Genomic DNA, 20,955 nt, shown 5'->3' on the forward strand with positions numbered 1-20,955 from the left:
TAAAGAAGCCATATAACAAGAGATCACAGAAGGTTTGTCACTTCTCATTTGATAATATATGATTGATCACTACTGGAGAGGGAGGGTGGTCAGTGAGGTTTGCTGCTTTGAACTCAGCATTGTTATAGTGCAAGTAGTTTTGGTAGTGAGCCACAGTTACATAGCATTTTTATGCATGATGCATTTTACTTCAAATATATAGTTGCTATTCCCCAAGATGGCCCTTTTAAATTTAGACGTTATAAGAACCTCACCTGAAAGGAGTACATATATACTTATAATTGTTAAGTACTACCCCAGAGAATGGGTCTGCAAAGATGAGACTGGGGGAGGGTTGCATCAAGTTTCTCAAAAGTTTCCACTATCCTGTTTTCACACATTCTTACAATACAAGAAGGAGGAAAGAAGCAGATTGCAGAGAGTTATTATTGTGCTTTTGTACATAAATAAAATATTGGCATTTACTGACAGTGTGTATGTACTGTTGTATTTAACATGGTAGGTATTTGTCTCTCTGATAATATATACACATAATATATTTGGAGCTTCATGACACTCCCATTATGTATGTATAAGTGTATACAACAATATAATAAGTTCTATGTTTGGATGACGCCTCTATGTCTGAAATGAGAAAACACAAGTCACTAAATCCTTCATCTTCATGTAGTAAAATGTACATTTAGGAACACAGCAGTACACAAGTGCATTGTGTATACACCACTAAAATAACATTTCATCTTGTACAACTATTCATTACACATAACAATTTGACTGTTATGATCACTAAGCCTGCATGGTCAACAATAGTTGAGCACCTCTGTAAAGCAAGATGTACAGTAGTATTGTCAAACTAACATAACAGCTTCTCATCATATAGCTTCTTGTTTGTAACCCTTCAGACATGCAGACCCACCATTTGGAAACATTTCTGACTCATTACATTTTACACAATGCTTGAGAATTAGAAATAATAGTAGAGAAGGCAATAATGAGATAAGAATTAAACAGCAAACAGGTCTTCATGACTAGAAAATTATGGAAACTCGTCTATTCTTGAAATTAAAATTTCCTCAAGAGGCTACATTTGGTGGATCACTGCAGAAAAAATTGACCCTTCTACATAATAATCAGTTTAAACGAGTGGACCAGATTTCATTGTAAACTCAGTTCACCAACTCACCACATCGTACTCTGTCCAGTGGTCAACAATGAGGTGAAAACCATTACATACATGTTCCCTTAGTAACAACATTACAAATGTTGAAGGGAAGGGTTTCAACAGTTAAAAAATACTAAACAATAACACAAGTGTTTCCCTACACCATAATGCAGTGCAAATAAAGAATACCCCTGCTCAAAATGTTGCACATGTTACATGTTAAGTGTTATCAAAGAGAATTGCATATTTTGACTTCTAAGCTGGTGCTTACGGGACCTTGAATACGATTTCCAGTGCTATTCTCTTCCAGTTTGCCCTCCATTTTGTGCAGTGAACCCTTCATTACGTGATGATGTCTCCAATCAAACCACTGGGCAATTAAATTATGCATAAGCTTTCAACTGGTACCCAGTTTCAATGAAATCTATTTTTAATTGCTCTGTACAAATCTTATGAGCTGACGTGAGTGTGCCGTACCTCCTCTGATTACAAAATAACAGCCTGAAATCTGACCCAAAAGCCACAATGGCCAACCATGTATGACCTATCAAAATAAGGTTTTAAAAGGCAGTGTTATTACATTCATGTCAACAAACACCATGCATGTTGCGACACATCTAACATGCAGGGAAATGTCCCAAACCACGAAACATGTACACTGACACTTATAACAACATAGGTAATGTTAGTTACATGTAACATGCACAATATATCAAGCAGGGGTTATCTATGCATTCAGAATATACGCCATAGAGCATAAGAATTTGACATGGAAAATTTTTGGTGAGTCAAATAATGTCTGACTTCAGAATATTACTAGTTACTGAGTTGGGCACCGTGAGGCTATCATTGACTTTGACAAGCCATATCACCAAAAAATTTCAAATATGTCACATATGCTGCAGAACAGCCTGGGGACGGGATAAAGTAACTTCTTCATCAGAGTCCAGCTGGTAGCTATGGTAATGTCATGTGTGTACACTGTGCACAAGAACACAGTAATCATCTGTGACTGAACAATTTTAGAACTCAGCATTTTTTTATTTTAGGTGCACACATGTACACAGACAGGCCACCACTGTGGGTGGACAATATGTAAAGGCAATCCGCTTGATATAATGAATCATGATTGCAGCAATTTGCAATCAATCACTTAGATCATAGATATAGTACAGTTGTAGCAATTTATGCTTAGCTTATATAAAGTCACTTTTGCAGCTCCTGCAGCTAGATGAAAAAAGCTGCAGGTCTGAAATTTTGCATGCAAAAGTATAGATCTATGGCCTAGACCTCCGTCAAAGGCATAGCTAGCAATTTCTAGGTGGGTTTGAAAAATCGCGTCAGATCCAATGTGTAACATTAACTTACTCTATATGGTAAAGTTTAAATTTAGTAACCAACCTTCTGTCCACATCCTGTTTATTCCCCCATTGTTGCTAATAAATTAATGAATGCCATTTTGTGAGTTTCTTTATCGTCCGGCGCATCCGCTGTGCGAGCATCCGTGAGGTGTTGAAGACCGAAGTAAGGCCGGTAAGCAGATCGTAGTAGCTAACTCGTTTTTGCTATTCCTTAAACAGTTACTGGATTTAATGGGCTATATACATGTACTATCACCGTCCCCTTAAGTAGTCTCGCGCAGCCAGACCACTATTTCTCCCCACGGCGCTTATCGATTAGAGATTATAAGCGTCTGCTCGAAATAGGGTCTGGTACACTTCCTGTGACAGCACCTCGATTAGAATTTATAGGTGTTGATAATGCACCCTTAAAAATTTAAATAAAAAAGAACCAGCATGCAATGGCGAATTCTTACTATTTCGAGCAGGAGCTTATAATCTCTAATCGATAAGTACCGTGGGGAGAAATAGTGGTTTGGCTGCGCGAGACTACCCCTTAAGCTGGTCACCTCTCAGCTTGTACTGATAGCGCTCGTGCCCAGACCGCTTTTCAGTTTTCCTTTGTGTGGGGGCGGAGGAAGTTTTTCTCCGCCCCCACAAAAAAACTGTCCGATGGGCACTGATATCGGAACCACTGGGGTGAGAGGACTGAGGGGCGGAAAAGGAAAACTTGTAAAAGTCCATCATAGTTGTAGCTACGTAGCTATATAGTATAGCTAATCCTGCAAGAGTTTCCTCTTGCAAAAAGAAACTGACTCAGCCTTGCAAGAAAATCTTGCAAGACTCCTGCAGGCCAGATCGTTTTCGCTGGGTAATTTTCAGTGTTGGAGCAATTACTTTTTATCATTACATATTACTTGCAACTGAACTATTTAGTTACAGTTACATATTACCCATAAAATAAAGTAACTACATATCAAAACTCATGTCAAATTAACCCGTACATTCAATTTTCTGTAAAATATTATGCGTACAATAAATGTACAGTAGTAGCCTATGGAGGTAAGCTAGTTTAAAGATTCATTATTTATCGTAACTCTTGTTCTGAAGGCGATATCAATTTTGTTCGGCCGCCGTTACACATGCATAAGCTTCCTCGAGCTCTATCCAGTGATAACAAAATTTCATCAATGTTAAAGTGTTAACAGCTTGCAAATTTACGATAAATGGTAAGTAGCAACTTACGCAATACAAAATCCATTGGAGAGCAAATCACAAAGTTCACGTTCTAATTAAATAGCGGCTTAACGCCATTACCATGGCAAATACAAATTTTGTTTGGACGGAATCAAATAGAGCAATTCATAAGGAGTTGAATGATATCAAGTTTTATGATATTTGATCATATCTAGTGCTTGCAATTGTTGAGAATACAAAATGATGTAAAATGTATGGAGTTTGCATTGGAGAAATCAAAAAAGTGATCCATCCATCCTGAGACCTTTCAAAGAATCAGAGTTTAATCAGTCCATTTCATGATCTAAGGGTGGAAAACAAACCAAGGACACTGGTAATGTATAATATTGCTGAAAAAATGATTACTGGCTGTAAATTTGATTTTGCCATTTTTATCATTCTGACTTTACAAATCCCAATAGCATGCTTTGATATGATAATAATATTACATATTATATTACTTTGTGTCCACAGCCTTAAGCTGTCACGTGTGCAACTACCACCTTATCACGTGACATGATTGTGCTGTGTAAACGGTGGTTATACGTAAGAAGCCGGTAAATAAGCTTCATTCAGTAGGCTCAGTTACTTCATTGTGGCTAGGCATTACTCAGCGGATCAGTGAGGAGATTAGTAACTTCATTACTTTAAGTAATAATATTACTCAATATTAGACTCATTACAGTAACTTCATTACTTATGTAACGCGTTACATTTGTAAGTAAAGTAACTTGAGTTGTATTACCTGTTTTTGTAGCACATTTCATTATATTACTTTGTTACCACAAAAGTAATAATTATTACGTAATGCATTACATAGTGTTACTCCCAACACTGGCTAATTTTGTTGTTTATTTTTAATTTTATTTATTTATTAAGACTTTACAACACAAGCGCTGAAGGTCTGTAGGACACTTGGTCCTGCAGCCTGTTTAAAGTCTACAGAAAGTGTGTTTGAATAGGTAGAGAAAGGAGAAAAAATCCATGACTGTAACCTCAAACTTGCAGCCATCCGATTAATGCTTGAACACTTATAGGAGTCTGCCAGGCGGTCAGGATGTTTTCTCCTTGTCAATTTCATGTATATGTATCCATAGGAACTCTAGTGAGTGACTTATTATCTCAAAGTACCCCATGTGGAACCAAATAGATAATGTGCTTGCTTGTTCATGGCTATATAAAGTCATAAGTTTAAGCCATACCTATTTGAAAAGTTGTTGCTCAGATATATTTTGGGTCGGTCGGTAGACAAAAAAAAAACAATTATCTTAGTTTTAAAAATATATAGTCAGTTAAAATATTTGTAGCTACTGCACTGTCTGCAGAAATGTCAAAATAATACTTTCTAGCTACAAGCTACATAACTAGCTATTGTAAAGGGAAGCTTGTAGCTAGCTACATACACATAGCCCAATGAGCCATGGACGACACTGAAGTATATAGCTATATATATGTTAGCCAAGAAGTACAGAGGTACACTGGTGTTAAGGGAACTACGCCCATATAGATAATGTTACATTTTGAGATTGTACATACTGACTATTCTATTAGAGTACCTCGATCATTTTGCACCAATTACATATTTTTAATTCTAGGTGTCAATATTTTCTTTTCTTAATTGGAATCTGAGAAAAATTGGGTCAGTCGGGTCCAAGCAGCAACTTTTCAAATAGGTATGACCTTATGCATAATTGTACTATTAGGATTTTTATTTTGCAGTGACTGTTCTATTAGAGTATATCTCAATTTTCATGCAAAACATGCAGTTGCTCAACTTTTAACTTTATGCTAGAATATGATATCCAGCCTGTCACAAGTTTTATTAGCATTGCACTTATTATGGTGATGGCATGAGTAGGTCTTAATCGTAGTTTACTACCCCCACCGATCAGTACCAAAGTGGCTATAATATCGGCTTTGATTCGATGGAGTGGCAGTAGTATTTTATTGCAGAGTTTATTTGTAATACTCTAATAGATTACACATTTTTTCAAGGATTTTTAATAGAACACACATAGAATGTACATGTTCTGGAACAATCTAGATTTTCCATTATATAGTTAATCTATGCTATTGAGTAGATTTTGGCTAGAATTTGCTTATTTTCATTTTTTTCCTTTGTCCAACTCCGTTAATTCATGCAGCAACAATGGTGACCGCGGGGGTATTTCATTAATAATATCTGGATATTTGTTTGAGAGTTGTAATGTAAACTTGGTAGTGTTGGAAATAGGAGGGGGTGTGACATCGATATTTGCAGGAAGTGTGGGGTTAGTACAAAGTGATTTAAAGAAAGTGATAGCTTATTCAACTTGTAGTCAATTGGGTTTGATGGTACAGTGAAACCTGTCTAATCAGGTCACTGCATAAAGAGGTCACCTGTCTAATCTGGCCATTATAAAAATCCTCACATGTGCCAACTGTGTACAAAGTGACCTGTTTAATGCAGCCACCTCCTTAATGAGGTCAGAAAATTTTGTCCCTATGATGACCGGAATAGACAGGTTTCACTGTATTGGCATGTGGGGGTCTTTGTTTTTCAAATGGTTTATATCATTTGTTAACACATGCATGTTGGATGGGCTTATTTTTTATGCACGCTTTACAAAAACCAATGTAGAATCCGTTTGACTTTCCTGAACTTTGGTACGCTTTAAACATATTGCGGAAAAAGTTTGGTGCAAATCTGATAAATAGTCATAGAGCTATGGGTGATTATTTGCATTAAAAAGCCAACTTGTCACACCTACAGGGTAAACCACGTGTATTGAAAATGTGGGGTATGGGTATAGGTTAACCATCATAGCTCAAACATTTTGTGGTTTAAAAACAATCGCATTGACAGCTATACAGTTACAAGGCAAAAACCAAACAAGTGTATATAAACCGTGGGGTTGAGATATTCTAATAGAACAGTCTTCGTGGGGGATAAAAAAGGTGCATGTAAGATGTCGAAAAACTTACCTGTGTTCAATTCAAACCAGAGACCTCCATACTGAACACACCCAAATCCTTAACCACTGAGCCAATGCTATATATCACATTGAGGGCTCATATTTCGTGGTTATGGTAGGCAATCTTGCTCAAATTTGGTATGTAGGGTACTGAAAGTGGAAGGCGTTTGCAGTACAAAAATGATTCCAATTAACACGGTGCTTTGTATGCGTGAAAATCACATTTTCTTTCTTCCTATAAATATATACTCACAGTGTGGCATGCCAGCTTTCTTGGGTGCACAACGCACTACTGTGTGTCTTGATCCGTGATTAGATAAAAGACATTAAATTTTGTAGGGAAACTTAGACTGCCTATACATTGTTAGGGTCCACAATCCGAAAAATCATTTTTTTACTAATCGATCCCCCAACCACTGTGGGATGTTCATGGTAGTATCCCATTGTTAGAAAACCGGAAGCGTGATTCACAGAGATATCAATTTTAGTATCTCGTGAGACACAAAATTAATTTCATGCTGCACACAAAGGACCGGATAAAACGTGCTACTTAGCTAGATATTATCTAGAGTTGTTGTAGTTAAAAAGTACACACAGTAGTAAGCATGGTGAGAAGTCTCAGATCCTTTCCAGACCAACAGCATAGATTATAACCACTATGAAGAAGAGTTGGCTTTTCTTGTCTTGGCTGGTAGGGAAGCTTGAATGCAAAAATTTGTGTTTCGTTTTCTGATTTTTAAAAGAAAGCAAACCTGTGCCGGGAACCCAGTGAATCATTTCTGGGTGAAGAGCGTCAAATTTTTTGTGTAGATTCTCTCAATAGTGTCGAAGTCCTTTCCAGTACTTCTGATGCCACACTGGTCGCCTAATTTTGTTTAAAATGATGACAAATTATGGTCCAGAACGTTCGGTAGCTGGTGTTTCTGTGATTTATATGTGATGTAGTATACCAGCAACTCACCAGGAGCTCCGCCTAGCTCGAATCAAAAATGAAAGATTGTTTGGTTTGTTTTGTTTTGGGATATTTTGCAACATGATGGTGATGTAGGTGATCCAGTAAAGATGCTGTGGAGCATGAGAGGTGAAGTCAATTTAGCTGCCTCCTGTGGTGCAGAACTTAACATGATGCATGGAAGCTGTGCACCAACTAATAATTGATAACCACTGGTACTAAACATCCAGGGACATCATAGTTGGACTGCAGAAGCACCTTGAAAGGACGATATAATTCTTTAATGCTGTAGAAAATTTTGACACTCGTTACCAAGATAGTAAGAAGTCTCAGATCTTTTCCAGATTAACAGCATGCATCCAACCACATCGAAACACTATGAGGAAGAGTTGGCTTTTCTTGCCCTGAGTGGTAGGGCAGTTTAAAATCGAAAATTCGTATTTTTTGCCTGTTTTTTTTTTTTTCAAAGAAAGCAGCCCTGTTCCAGGCATCCAGCAAATCATTTGCTTATTACTGTGCGTACTTTTTAAGTACAACATCTCTGGATATGATCTAGCTAAGTAGCAAGTTTCATCCAGTCCTTTGTGTGGAGCATGAAATCAATATTTCTGTGAAGAAAATAATTGTGCCTCCGGTTTCATGGTGGATCTAGTAGTGGGATACTACAATGAACATTCCACAATGGTAGGAGGATCGGTTTGTAAAAGTTGATTTTCGGATTGCGGACTCTAACATTGTGATTATCTTTGCCTGTTTCTTCTCTGTGGGAAAATTTAAGGATAACATCATTGTTGTAATGCTAGAAAAATCATTACAACAAAACCTAGCTGCTCTTCTTTGGATGGATTCTAGTTGGTTTATGTTAGTGAGAATATGTGGTGCTGTATATGAGGGTCAGGCCATCAACTTGTAACAGTGTGACAGGACATTGGCATAGATTACAACACAAAAAGCCATTAATTTAGTTTGCCTTGCTAGTGATTCTTTGTATGTGTTCATTCCATAGTATAGTTTCAGGTTGATGGTGACTCCAAGATACTTTGTATGTAGAGCCTCAGCAATTATAAAATTCTCCAGGAGATAACTGTGAATTAGGGCTGAAACGGATATCCGTATTATCCGGATATCCGGATAATAATTTACTATCCGGATAGTACTTTGAAGCCAAGCGGATAGTAATAACTTAAAGCCATTTATCTGTCCAACTTTCTCATCACCAGATGAATCAATTTTCATCATGGAGAGTTAGCTAAGCTAGATTATGTGAAGTTAACAGCAACCTGGTAAGTTAATCAGTTTGCTCGCGACCACGCCCATCGCTAAATTACGAAGCGAGGCTGTGAATGTTACTGAAGAAGTTGTAACAGAATAGTTATTGCCTTACAAAGAGTTCTTTACGACTAGTTGTACCTGGAAAAAGTCTTGTAGCAACTGCTACATCTTGTATTCATGTTTTCTTCAGCTGCCAATCTTGTTACAGATGGTGCAAAGTAACACTGTAACATTACCACAAACCTTTTACTATCATGTTAATGTTTGTTTGCTTCTAGTACTAGTAAAACAAGGATGTTTACAATAAACTATAAAATGTTTCTATAGCAAGTGATGATGTCACTATCCGTAGGATATCCGGATAGGTTTTGTTCAGGATATCCGGATAGTAAAAGTTGCTATCCGTTTCAGCCCTACTGTGAATGATAGGACTTCATTTGTTAAGTGTTCAAAATTCCATTAGCCATGTATGAGCTCATTCAGTAAGTCCTCTTGTAGGGCTATACAGTAAGATTCAGAAGATATAGTAAAACGTCATATGCACACAATTTTACCTTATTATTGACACAAGCAGGGAGATCATTTATACAATCTACTGGTGGGGTATGGCTAAATAAACAATTGAAGCATCAAAAATGCTGCCAAAAATTGTGTGGTTTGTACTCTCTGTGCAAGAATACAACCAAGCATTTGCCCATAGTTGTGGACATTTGCAGAGCATAGCAACTTCTAGCAAATAAAAAACTCAAGTCATTTCTTTACAGTAGCTAGAAACTGAGCCAACATTCTGCTCTGGCAGAGGTCAGAAACATTTGTCGCAATTCCAGGATCTTTATTATTATTATTATTGTTCAACCAGGGAGGAAGGATGATTTCTAAAAGCTGCACATGCATAATCCCATATAGCAAATAATTCCACCACCAAGCATCACCAATGTGATTGGTCCAAGCTTTGAAATTCGACAGAAGGTTGTGACATTGGCAACAAAATGTTACTATTTCTGTAAACATCTATATAAACACCCATGAATTATTTTCAAACTTGTAGGATAGACTGAGTGAACATCAGATGTATTACTATGCTATGAGGAAGATCTAGTTGTAGACGCCAGATCACATGATGCCACTTTGTAGAAAGCAACCTTATGTAAACTATGCAGCTAGACATTTATGCACATTTGTCAATCCTAGCTAGATAAGAGACACTCTTTGCAACTTACATACTATAAATTATTCAATGCGTATTGATTATGATGTATTCAGGTTTTCAAACTAGAACGATCATGTCTAACGTTTTGTGGTTGTTCAAATATCACTGTAGCTAAACACCTTCATGGGGATCCTACCTTTGTTGCATGCATACTTGCATTTGTTTGTGTCCATTAAAATAGGCAATGTATACAATCCAGAAAATTTCTAGGACATGTACTAATGGGCTAATGGCTACAATGTGTGGTTATACAGAAGAACATAATGTACATACTGTGTTTACTTGGGTAAACGCTACACCTTCAATAGTAGTCACACTCGAGTGGTACAACGAAAATGAGGGCTTCAACATCGCTGCTTTTTAGGCCCAAGTCAAATATGCTCAAAATTTGCCCAAAATGTTATGCTCTTCAGGTGTTATACTCTTCAGGTGTTCCATTATATAGGTTAGCAACATTTCTAACAACTATCTTGGAACATTTTAATCAGTGAATGCTCTATTAAGAGTATTCCACTACAAAGTGACTGTTCTATTAGAGAGTATCTATGTACAATGCAGCATTCACTGACTGCTCTATTAGGTAGTATCAATCTTAAGCTCCATAGTTTGAAATATCCACCTAATAATATTATATGCTAGCATTGTGCTGGCATAGCACTCCAGCTTATTATGTTTTTCATTATGCTGGCATATTTAACACACAGGCCTAATGGTTTTTGAACATCAATAGGTAGTCAAATTTGAATAGTCACCACATCGACTTTTTGGTAATAAATGCTGCAGCGTTTAACCAAGTAAATACTGTATAAATGCTGCACATAAAAATGTCCACTGTGTTATTATGTATGTCCACTATTCTCACCAGCTTGTTATTATTAGCACAGAAATGTCTAGTGGAGAAGACATCAAAAAGAGTGTCAGTGATGAAAGTGATCACATGTGTAACAATTGTTGTAAGCAAATGGAGGGAGAGAAATATGCTTCAACTTTGATTGATTTTAAGAAAAGTTACATTGAAGGCTTAAAGAATAAGGCATTGGTAGGGGAAACCATCACTTTTACTGCTGTAGTGCAACCATTAATTGATGATAGCACTCTGGGATCAGTGAATCTCACCACTGAAGTACACTACTTTACAACTGGTCACTACTCCACTACACAAGACATTGTCATCAAGAAGATAATGGATTCTAATAACTATGAAGTGTCATATGTTCCAAGAGAGAATGGGGATCACATGATTACTGTAATGGTGGAAGGGCATCATCTTAGTGGAAGCCCATGCAAGTAATGATGCTATAATTATATATGTACCACGAAGCCACCTAACTTCAAAGGCAATTTCTACACATAGTAATCAAAATTCTCTAATTCAATCTCAATTTAAAACTTTTTGGGAATTCTAAAAGACCTGTATACCTCCAGAATCAAATGCAACAGTACTTTAAAGGATCAAGTGTCACCCAATCCATACTAAGCTACACCTCATTATCCCAACTATCATACAGTACAATAGTTCTGTATAGTAGGGACCACCAAGGTGTTGGTGTGGCCCATGAAAAAACATCACCCAAAAACCAGCCTTACTTTTCCCTGATGATGAAGCAATATTGGTTAATCCCAAATAAGCGTTCAGATCAACTCGAAACGCTTTCAACAAGTTGCTATGAATTTTCTTTTTAAATCATGAAATTGAATTTTCTACTGACTGATGCCTTCAGACTAGCGTAACTTGATAATGGTTAAGGCTACGGGCTTGATTTTTTCACTGTTCGGTGTTGCTTCAGCTGGACACGTGCCTTTTGGCATACCGCAGCATGTAAGATTTCTCAAGGTTTTGCTTTAGTTTTGTTACTTAACTAAAATTTCCATTGGTTTTAATTTAGAACCAAAACACCTCATTATTTTGATTTAGTTTTAGTGTACTAGAAGTAAAGACAGATTACTGTACTAAAACTTACTTTAGTTCTAGTACCTTAGAATCAAAACAACACTAGTAAGATGCATTCTTCATGGACTTACCAATGTCCTCCTTTGTGTCCCATTCATCTTGGCTGACAGCGTAAGATGTCGATTTGGTGGTAGCACATGATGGCTTCCCTTTGCAACAGAAATCGTCTGTATTTTTCATATAGTGGCTACTTTGATTGCAGAGGTGCTAATAAACAGTTCTTACTTCATAATGCTGTGTAATGGGTTGAACATAGCTGACAATGAGCGTAATGGATATCTCACTTTTCAGGCAATAATTGACAGTTAGGATGCGCAGCACCATTTTTCTTTTGGTGCAGTATGCGTGGGTTCACCAGTCATAATAATTTTATTTTACAAAGAAGTTAACAAATAAGTACACACAAAATTGGAATTTTCAACTAGAGTAGGGATCATAACACATTGATAAAAAGTACTGAAACAAGCTGGAGTAGTGCACAATATTAAATCACAGTAAAACAATAAGAAGTGTTGTATCCCGACTGTGCTCAAGATACCATAATGGAATGCACAGTAGGGATATAACACTTATTTTGTTTTAGTGTTGTTAAAATTATCTTTGTGTGTAGGTCAACAGCATGGTTGCGGAACTATGTGGAGTTTCAAGAAAAAAGCTACCACATGGTCGCAAATCAAGAAATTAAAGACCCATATGGGATTGACACAGGTCCTAACAATGAAATTGCTGTGTTGGATTATTCAAATCAGCAGGTAGTCATGTTTGAAAAACAGAAAGAAAAAGAACTTAAACTGACAAACACCATTGCATTCAAAGACGATGGCAAAATTACGAAGCCCCATGACATAGCAGTAGGTGACAAAATCATTGCAGTCAGTGACTGGTCCAACAACATTGTAAAAATGTTCAAGTTGAATGGGATTTATCAGCATACAATTGGCTCTTCAAAAGGGGACAAAGACGGTCAATTTAAATGTCCATTTGGATTGGCTTTCAACAGCAAAAAGATATTGTATGTAGTTGACTGCAGCAATTACAGGGTGCAAGCTTTTGATACGACTAATAATAACATATTCTGTGGAAAGTTTGGCTCTAAAGGATCTGGTCCAGGACAGTTTTATTATGCAGCTTATGTTGCAGTTGACAGCCGAGACCTTGTATATGTGACTGACAATTACAACAACTGCATAAACATATTTGCTGCTGATGGTGACCATGACTTCCTTGGCAAAATTGACAGCATTTCTCCATGGCCAATAGCATTTACACCAGATGATTACATGCTTGTTGCTGATTATAAGAATGATCGCCTCAATGTGTTTAGCCCTCCCCAGCAGTTTAGTTATAAACGCTACTTGATTACTGAAGTTGGGAAAAGGGGGAGCAGTAAAGGTCATTTCAATTACATCTGTGGAATTGCTGTCAACAAAGAGGGCATCATCTACATTGCTGAGTATAAAAACAAACGACTTCAATACATTAGCATTTGACAAAACTCAGTAGCTTTTGTGGTTATATTATGTTTTTACTCAATTAAGCACTTTGTATTGCTGCATAAAGTTGTGTTCTACTTATCATAATTTGAATTAGTGTGTGTTATTGATATGACAAAATGATAGCCAATCGTAATTTTATAACAGGTTATATTATATTACAATGTACACAGGTCATGCTACTCTTTTTTTTTCATCTATACCAGTTTATTCTATAATGTCAAGTGTTAATGCAGTATAATGCTATCTACTGGTCTAATGTTCTAATAGTGTGTATGTATTGTACTAAACAGTACTGTTATACCCTAATTTTGGCTCTTGTTGGAAGCTGTGGTACACGGATTATCATCAAGGAATTCACAGACACATTTAGTGAATGTAATGTAGGGCTGTGGGACATTGCTGGCTGTACTGGTGGATGAAGTAGTAATGAAATGATCCACAATGGCTTGCAACCCTGGCATCAAGACTATCAGCAGTGATCACCATAGTATGGAACACCAGCCACTCATCCCCATCAAGACTGATCAACACCTCATCTCCATCTAAACACAAGCTAAATGTGATAGTACAGATTGTGACCATCATTGGTGCTGACCTTGTTGTACAACTTCAATGGAATTACCAGCAAACAATAAAAGTACCACAGGATCTACAATGGTACAGTCATTGACCAAAATGCCACTTCCCATTACCTGTAGTTAGTCACATGTAGCTAACAAGAACATACATAGCTAATATACACTTAGCTAATATCAAGTGTTAAGCATATTGTATTGCACTATAGGCTTTGTGTAAGAGTGTACTGATTTTAAATATGTGCACAGGTTATATTACACCATATAGATAATGTATGTCACATGGATTGGAAACGCCCGTATTATTTACATAGTGACGTCATGGGATATCCTCAGTGCCAGTAAAATTATGACCAGAACTAAACAATTCTTAAAGACTCCAATGCAATTGCTTTTGACTGCAAAGGTTATGTTTTCAGTGAGGTTTTGACTAGTGTATTCATACCAATTTATTGTGGTAAAGTTCATAACCCAATGAGAAGCCAATCTACTCCAGGTTATTGAGGAATGTCACTCTAAAAGAAAGGTGACTGACTAGCCCATAGGAGTACTTTGGTGCAAAGTAAATGTTAGCTTTAATGAAAATTGTATAAGTGATAAAACATAGTAAATATTCAGGTTATATGCTTATCTGATTACACAATATTGATTTATAGATTATTGTCAAGATATTCATGAAGCATATGAGTGTTCTGAGAGATTTGCATTCCACTGTTTAAATTAGAGGGAAGTCCACAGGAACGTCGTGAAATGAAGCATGCACTTAAAGGCTTCCTCTAATTAACTGGCAAAGAAACTCTAGGTCCCACAGATCTCACTAATGGTACTATGAAAAAGAGTTTCCCAGCTTCAATCAACCACTCCTGAAGTTAAAGATGCCAAAGCGACCACCAACTCGTGAGCTGGTGGGATGTAGTGTAATATAGAAGGGTCTATTCTTTTCATAAATGCAATACTGACTTTCCTCCAGCCATAGTAACCCTGTTGCATTCATATAAATATCCATGTAGGCAATTAGTGGACATAAATAACTAACTTGTTATAGAGTAGAATCCTTGCCTACTGCATGTATCTTTAATCATCTATTGTATTCAATTGTGGGTGTTCATATTTTTAAAATTGAACTTGTGATGACATTTTCTTGTTTCCAAGTCAGTTGCTGCAAGAGCAATTAGGTAAACCTCCTGACATTATTTAAAGGCCTACATATGTAGGATAAAATAATCATGTTATTCACATGGTTTAATTGAATTGAATGCTTACCTATAGCAACTGCATCTTTGCAGATATCTTTCAAAATGACATTAGTAACTGCGGAATTTCCTCTGCACTATCTAATAATATAAGACAGTTGTTGAAAGCAATTCAGCATTAACAACCTATGACAGATACTACTATTATTGTACTCATCAATAGAATATCTTACATACATTTTGGTGTTGACATCTTTAGCAAAGTTTTATTTTTAAAATCAACTGTACTTCCTTTGTACCCTCTTTCAAACAGAAATCTCTTCAAGCCTTTGTTTGATATTGTTACATTCTTAGACAGCTTTTCTGCCACTCTCATTCCAAGCTAGGAGACTCTCCTGCATTTTGTTTATTGTTTAATAGCATATTCATCATTGAATTTCACCATAGCTAAAAATGATTTTTTTTCACTGTTGTTGAAACAAAATCAATATCCTGTGTAACTTGTTGCCTTAGCAATTCTATATATTGCCTCAAATTGCTGTCATCCTTTTATGCTATTGCATGATGATTAATTTTCAATTTGCCTTTCTGTACGGCTGCTTGACAGACCCATTGTTTAAATCCACATCACTGTTCCGTTCCTCCTTGGTAGATTCTCCCAAGCCACTGACCACATCAGCATCATTAGCACAACCAAACACCATAGTGTGCACAAGCTACTCAGCATAGTACTAAGTAGGTACTACTACCATGTTGCAATGAGAATCAGTAACCATAACTACTACAGACTAAGCATGCTGTGTTGCATATTGTGGGTGATACTTGGCGGTACAGTCGATATGGGATTTGTTTATGTGAACATACTAATGAAGGACAGTCATCCCAAACAGTGTGTAATTTATAAAACATTACATGTGCCAAAGCTTTGTTCTCCAGGTGTACAGTGAGCAAAAAAGGCTTGCAAAACACCCTAATATAGCACATGCTTTCGCATAATGATTTATGATTTTGCTGGTATTATTGTCATGTCTGATGCCGTGGGAGTCATAGATTTATTAATTTACTTATTAAGTTTCAGCTAACTAATCTACCTAAATCTTTTCTGGAGTGAGTGAGTGAGTGAGTGAGTGAGTGAGTGAGTGAGTGAGTGAGTGAGTGAGTGAGTGAGTGAGTGAGTGAGTGAGTGAGTGAGTGAGTGAGTGAGTGAGTGAGTGAGTGAGTGAGTGAGGGAGGGAGGGGGGAAGCAAGAAAGCTGGTTAGTGTGTGTGAGTTAGAGGTTAAATGCAAGGAATTTCCTTTGTATTAGCTGATTACGACCTTGTCCTAGCTCAGAAAGTGTAAAATGGAAGGCTTTATCCAGGGTTTATTGTGTTGTTAATTGAAAGTTGTGGCTTTAAAAATACAGGTAATTAAACTTGCCAGCCTTTGTCAACATTAATTCAGCCAAATTCCAATATTATTCAGATGTTTAGATGACCACAGTATTATTCGGAGCTTGAAATCTCTTTACCTGTATGCAATGCAGTATTATTGCTTCGACCCACACAAATTATATTGGAAATATAATATTTTTTTATTAATTAAACCAGGTGTAAACAGTACAAATATTCTAGTTTCTAATGCTAAGCCAGATGATATTATGTGGCTGATAACTTTTGAGGTTATTAAGCAGCAGCAGTCTATTTACTGCCGTGCTATATTGCCTAATATTTACATTCCCATATGTCTCCAATACACATTTTCTCTCTTGAATCATAGCCTTATGACCACTGAAAGTTGGCAATGCTGTAGGAACAGCAGTAGCTAAGGGCAAGTCTGTAAAATGCAGCGACAACGGATGCTGTATTTATAACAGAGCTGGCAATGTTTGTGGTACAGGCACACTTGTAGGCAAACTGTATTGACTTGACCATGAACCTGTTTCTTTAGAGTGTGCATCTGTGGCATCTGAGAATGCACATAATGTTGATTTGTGGCACCAGAGAATGGGGAATTTGGGAAAACAGTCTCCATGATACTATTGGCAAACAACTATAGTGAATGGTACGAGTGTATCAAAGGCAGCAGAATTATCTTTTTGTGAAGGGTGTGTTGAAGGCAAAATTCACCAGAAATCGTTTAAGCAAGTGGGAGAAATTCGTTCAACTGAGAAGTTACAGTTGGTTAATAGTGAAATGTGTGGGCCCATGATTACTGAATCTATTGGTGGGTAGTACCTTGTGACATTTATTCCTGTTGTTGCTCTGTTTACTTTATGAAGCACAAGTCTGATTCAAAAGTGCTTGAGAAGTTTAGAATTTGAAGCAGTTACCACCATTGACAGTAAGAATAAGAAGGTTACAAACTGAGTGAGTGTGTGTCAAAAGAGTTTGAAACTTACCTGAAATCTCAAGGAGTATTTCATGAGCTCACTAACCAGAGCGAAATGATATAGCTGGAAGGATGAATTGCATTTTAGTAGAATCACCTCGTTACATGTTGTCACATTCTGGGTCTCTCAAAAGTTTATTGGGCAGAGACATTAACTACAGTAGTGTATGTCAGAAATCATACCTTAACAACAGCTTTCAAAGAAGACAAGACTCCATATGAATGGTGGTATGGAAATGTAAGCCATTTGAAAGTGTATGGTTGTATGGCGTATGCTCACATACCAGATTTACAGAGACAAAAGCTTCACAAGAGACTACGTTTTGTTGAGTACAGTATAGGCATGAGGCTATTATGCTCCAAAAATTGAGCATTATGCTTTTGAGCAGTGCTCAAAAAATCACCTATTATGCTTTTGAGAATTGCCCATTATTCCCAAAATTATGCCACCATAATTGGCTAATAATGCCAGTTCATTGCTGTATCAGGTCATTTTCATTGATGTTTAAGCTTCAAATAGTCTTTAATTCTTTAGCTGGTTGCTGTATTAGAGTATTTCATTTCAATGTGACTGTTTTATTAGAGTAAATAATCTTCAGTGACTGTTCTATTAGAGTTTCTGACTGCTCTATTAGAGTATCTCGATCTTTTTTAACAGAATTGTGCAATCTGCAGATATTCCTACTGTTAAAGCTTTATAATCACCTCAAAATGCTAGCATAATTCCTGATTCTCACACATACCTATTATGCCCGAAATTATGCCGGCATAATCGCCGCATCCCTAGTACAGTATACGTTCCAAGGGATATAGGATTTTTGATGATAAGACATGGAAGGTGGTAGTAAGATGAGATGTAGTCTTAAAAGAGGCAGATTTTAACCAGACAACTGAGACAGTAGCAAAACCTAATGACACAATTGATGTGGAAATAAGTGAGAAGCCAACACACCTGGAGTGTAACATCAAGACAAAGAAGACCAGCTGTTAGATATGGTCAAGATGAGTATGTAGACACAGTTATGGTACAAGAACATGTTGCATATAGTGTTTGCCAGGTTGACTCATTGAAGAAGGAAAACTTAAGATGTCAAAATAGTTTTGATATGTTAGATGATGATCCTGAGTACACAACCTGTCAAATTAAGTGGGAGTGATCTAATCATATTCATTTTTCTAGTTGTATTCAATGTTCTAATATAGACATGTTATTGTGGTTTTGTAAGATAAAAGCAGCTGCAAGTATGCTGTACACTATATAGAGTAGAGAAGAGTAGAGGAGTAGAGTGATTCGAGTACTGTGTGTCAGATTGTTTGAATAATAGTTACTTGATATTTGTTGCTGTCAAATTGACTAGCACATTTGCTAACCCTTTTAACCCAATATTAGTGAGACTTACAAGGTTGATAATCACTTCTCCAGTGTCCATACTTTACCATCACTACTGCTGGGTTGACTGAACCAGCAAGTAAATATGTGTTCCCTGGACCTTATTGGTTATCAGACAAAAAAAAACTACTAGACACTTGCTACCACACACTCATCACTACCCACTATACCACATGCACATACATATACACACACATACCTGTGGCATAACTTTCATTGCAGCTGTCTTGGTAAAAGGTATGAAATTATAGGTAATTTAGTACAGCAAAAATTTGAGATATTCTACTAGAGCAGTCACCTAAGTTCAACTCTAATAGAGCAATCATGTTTGCCTTGCCTTCTTAATTTTTCTGGCTATGCCCTTGCATATACCAGTAGATACATAGACAGACAGACAGGCACAAAATGTACACACACACATGTACACACACACATGTACGCACACATGTACACACACACACACACACACACACACACACACACACACACACACACACACACACACACACACGCACACACACACACACACACACACACACACACAAATGTCTTCTTCAAAACAAGTACAGTGTTTTGTGTATGTGTTTTGTGTGTCTGTGTGCATGCAAAAAGGTAGATCAAAAATCAGTGTGGAAAACTGTTGCTAGATGTCATAACATAAATTGTATCCCACTTTGTACAGGCATATAATTATGCTGTTGGTTGAAAATTACACTAAATTATGCATAGTCAAAATTAACCTCAATTTTTACTGTATGTATGTATATATGGTAGTAGTAGATGTACAGTCATGCTGAACTGAGACTATAATAGCCATACAAATAATTATACTTGGACCAGGAAAAGAGTGTACACTATTTGTATACATGTAATTAAAATAATAAATGTAGTAAGAATATTGGTAAGACACACACCCAATATAATACACAGTAAAAGATGGACACAGCTAGCTAGTGGTCAACTCTCGGGATTATCTTATTGTGATCCCAACAAGAGTTGACCACCAGGACTATGTCAGTAATACACATAAATACATCAAAGTTGACACAGCTGGTCAGAAGTCACCCCTCAGGATGTCAATTACACCAACAAGGGTGAAACCCTGGGACTCTGTCTGTATTTGAGGAGAATTAATATATCTGGTGCGTATGCTATCGTATTTGGTGTGTTGGTGACAGTCTTTTAGCAAGACATTCTTTTGACTACTTTGCCCATTCTATTGCAAGCAAGACACAGTTGTAGTACTTTCTGCGAGGAAGATACACTACTGTGAGTGAGACAGTCGACAATTAAGACACACTAACACTTCTCTACCTCACATTAACTTGTCAAGAGGTACATAATAAAAACACAGTGCATGATCTATATATGAACATTTAATTAATAATTACAACTTTTCTATTAGTACTAGTAATAGCATGGGTAGCAGTGAAATTTGGGATAAATATCACGAGTGTTGTATTGGAAATGGGGATAAATTTCACGAGGTGAAGCCGAGTGAAATTTACCATTTCCAATACAACAAGAGTGGTATTTATCCCAAATTTCACTGCTACCCATGCTATTCCCAGTTAATACCATACTCGCTGCATATACGCATGCTGTGCCATGTACGCAATTTGTCACTATGTACTAAACACACATCGACACTACATTTTAACATAAATTCTAGCCAATGAAATTGCAATTACAACTTTTTCACTGCTGTCAGTGAAATACGGGATAAATTTCACTGCTACTATTGAGACTTTTGTATGGGCAGTGAAACAGGTATGGTATTAATATATTAATTATTTCATAGCTACGTGTGAGTAACAGTGAAATTAGGTGGTTGGGCTGTTTCCTAAGTATTTA

The 20,955-nt window shown here is 36.8% G+C and overlaps 1 protein-coding gene and 1 long non-coding RNA gene across 2 annotated transcripts; one reads left to right on the plus strand and one right to left on the minus strand.

Moving 5' to 3' along the window:
* Positions 1 to 2,572: 2,572 nt before the first annotated feature.
* On the plus strand, positions 2,573 to 13,706 carry LOC136244249 (E3 ubiquitin-protein ligase TRIM71-like). Its single transcript, XM_066035802.1, has 3 exons — positions 2,573 to 2,695; positions 10,992 to 11,413; positions 12,688 to 13,706. Exons 2-3 carry the CDS (start codon positions 11,013 to 11,015, stop codon positions 13,565 to 13,567), a joined length of 1,281 nt encoding a protein of 426 aa, XP_065891874.1. The 5' UTR covers positions 2,573 to 2,695; positions 10,992 to 11,012; the 3' UTR covers positions 13,568 to 13,706.
* Positions 13,701 to 19,511, minus strand: LOC136244250 (uncharacterized). Its single transcript, XR_010695121.1, has 5 exons — positions 15,579 to 19,511; positions 15,412 to 15,527; positions 15,185 to 15,350; positions 14,169 to 14,265; positions 13,701 to 14,115 (listed from the first exon to the last, which is right to left on the minus strand). It is a non-coding gene; the product is annotated as an uncharacterized lncRNA (long non-coding RNA).
* Between the last annotated feature and the right edge of the window lie 1,444 nt (positions 19,512 to 20,955).

This window comes from Dysidea avara, chromosome 14, assembly GCF_963678975.1.
Source record: "Dysidea avara chromosome 14, odDysAvar1.4, whole genome shotgun sequence".
Lineage (NCBI taxonomy): Eukaryota > Metazoa > Porifera > Demospongiae > Dictyoceratida > Dysideidae > Dysidea > Dysidea avara.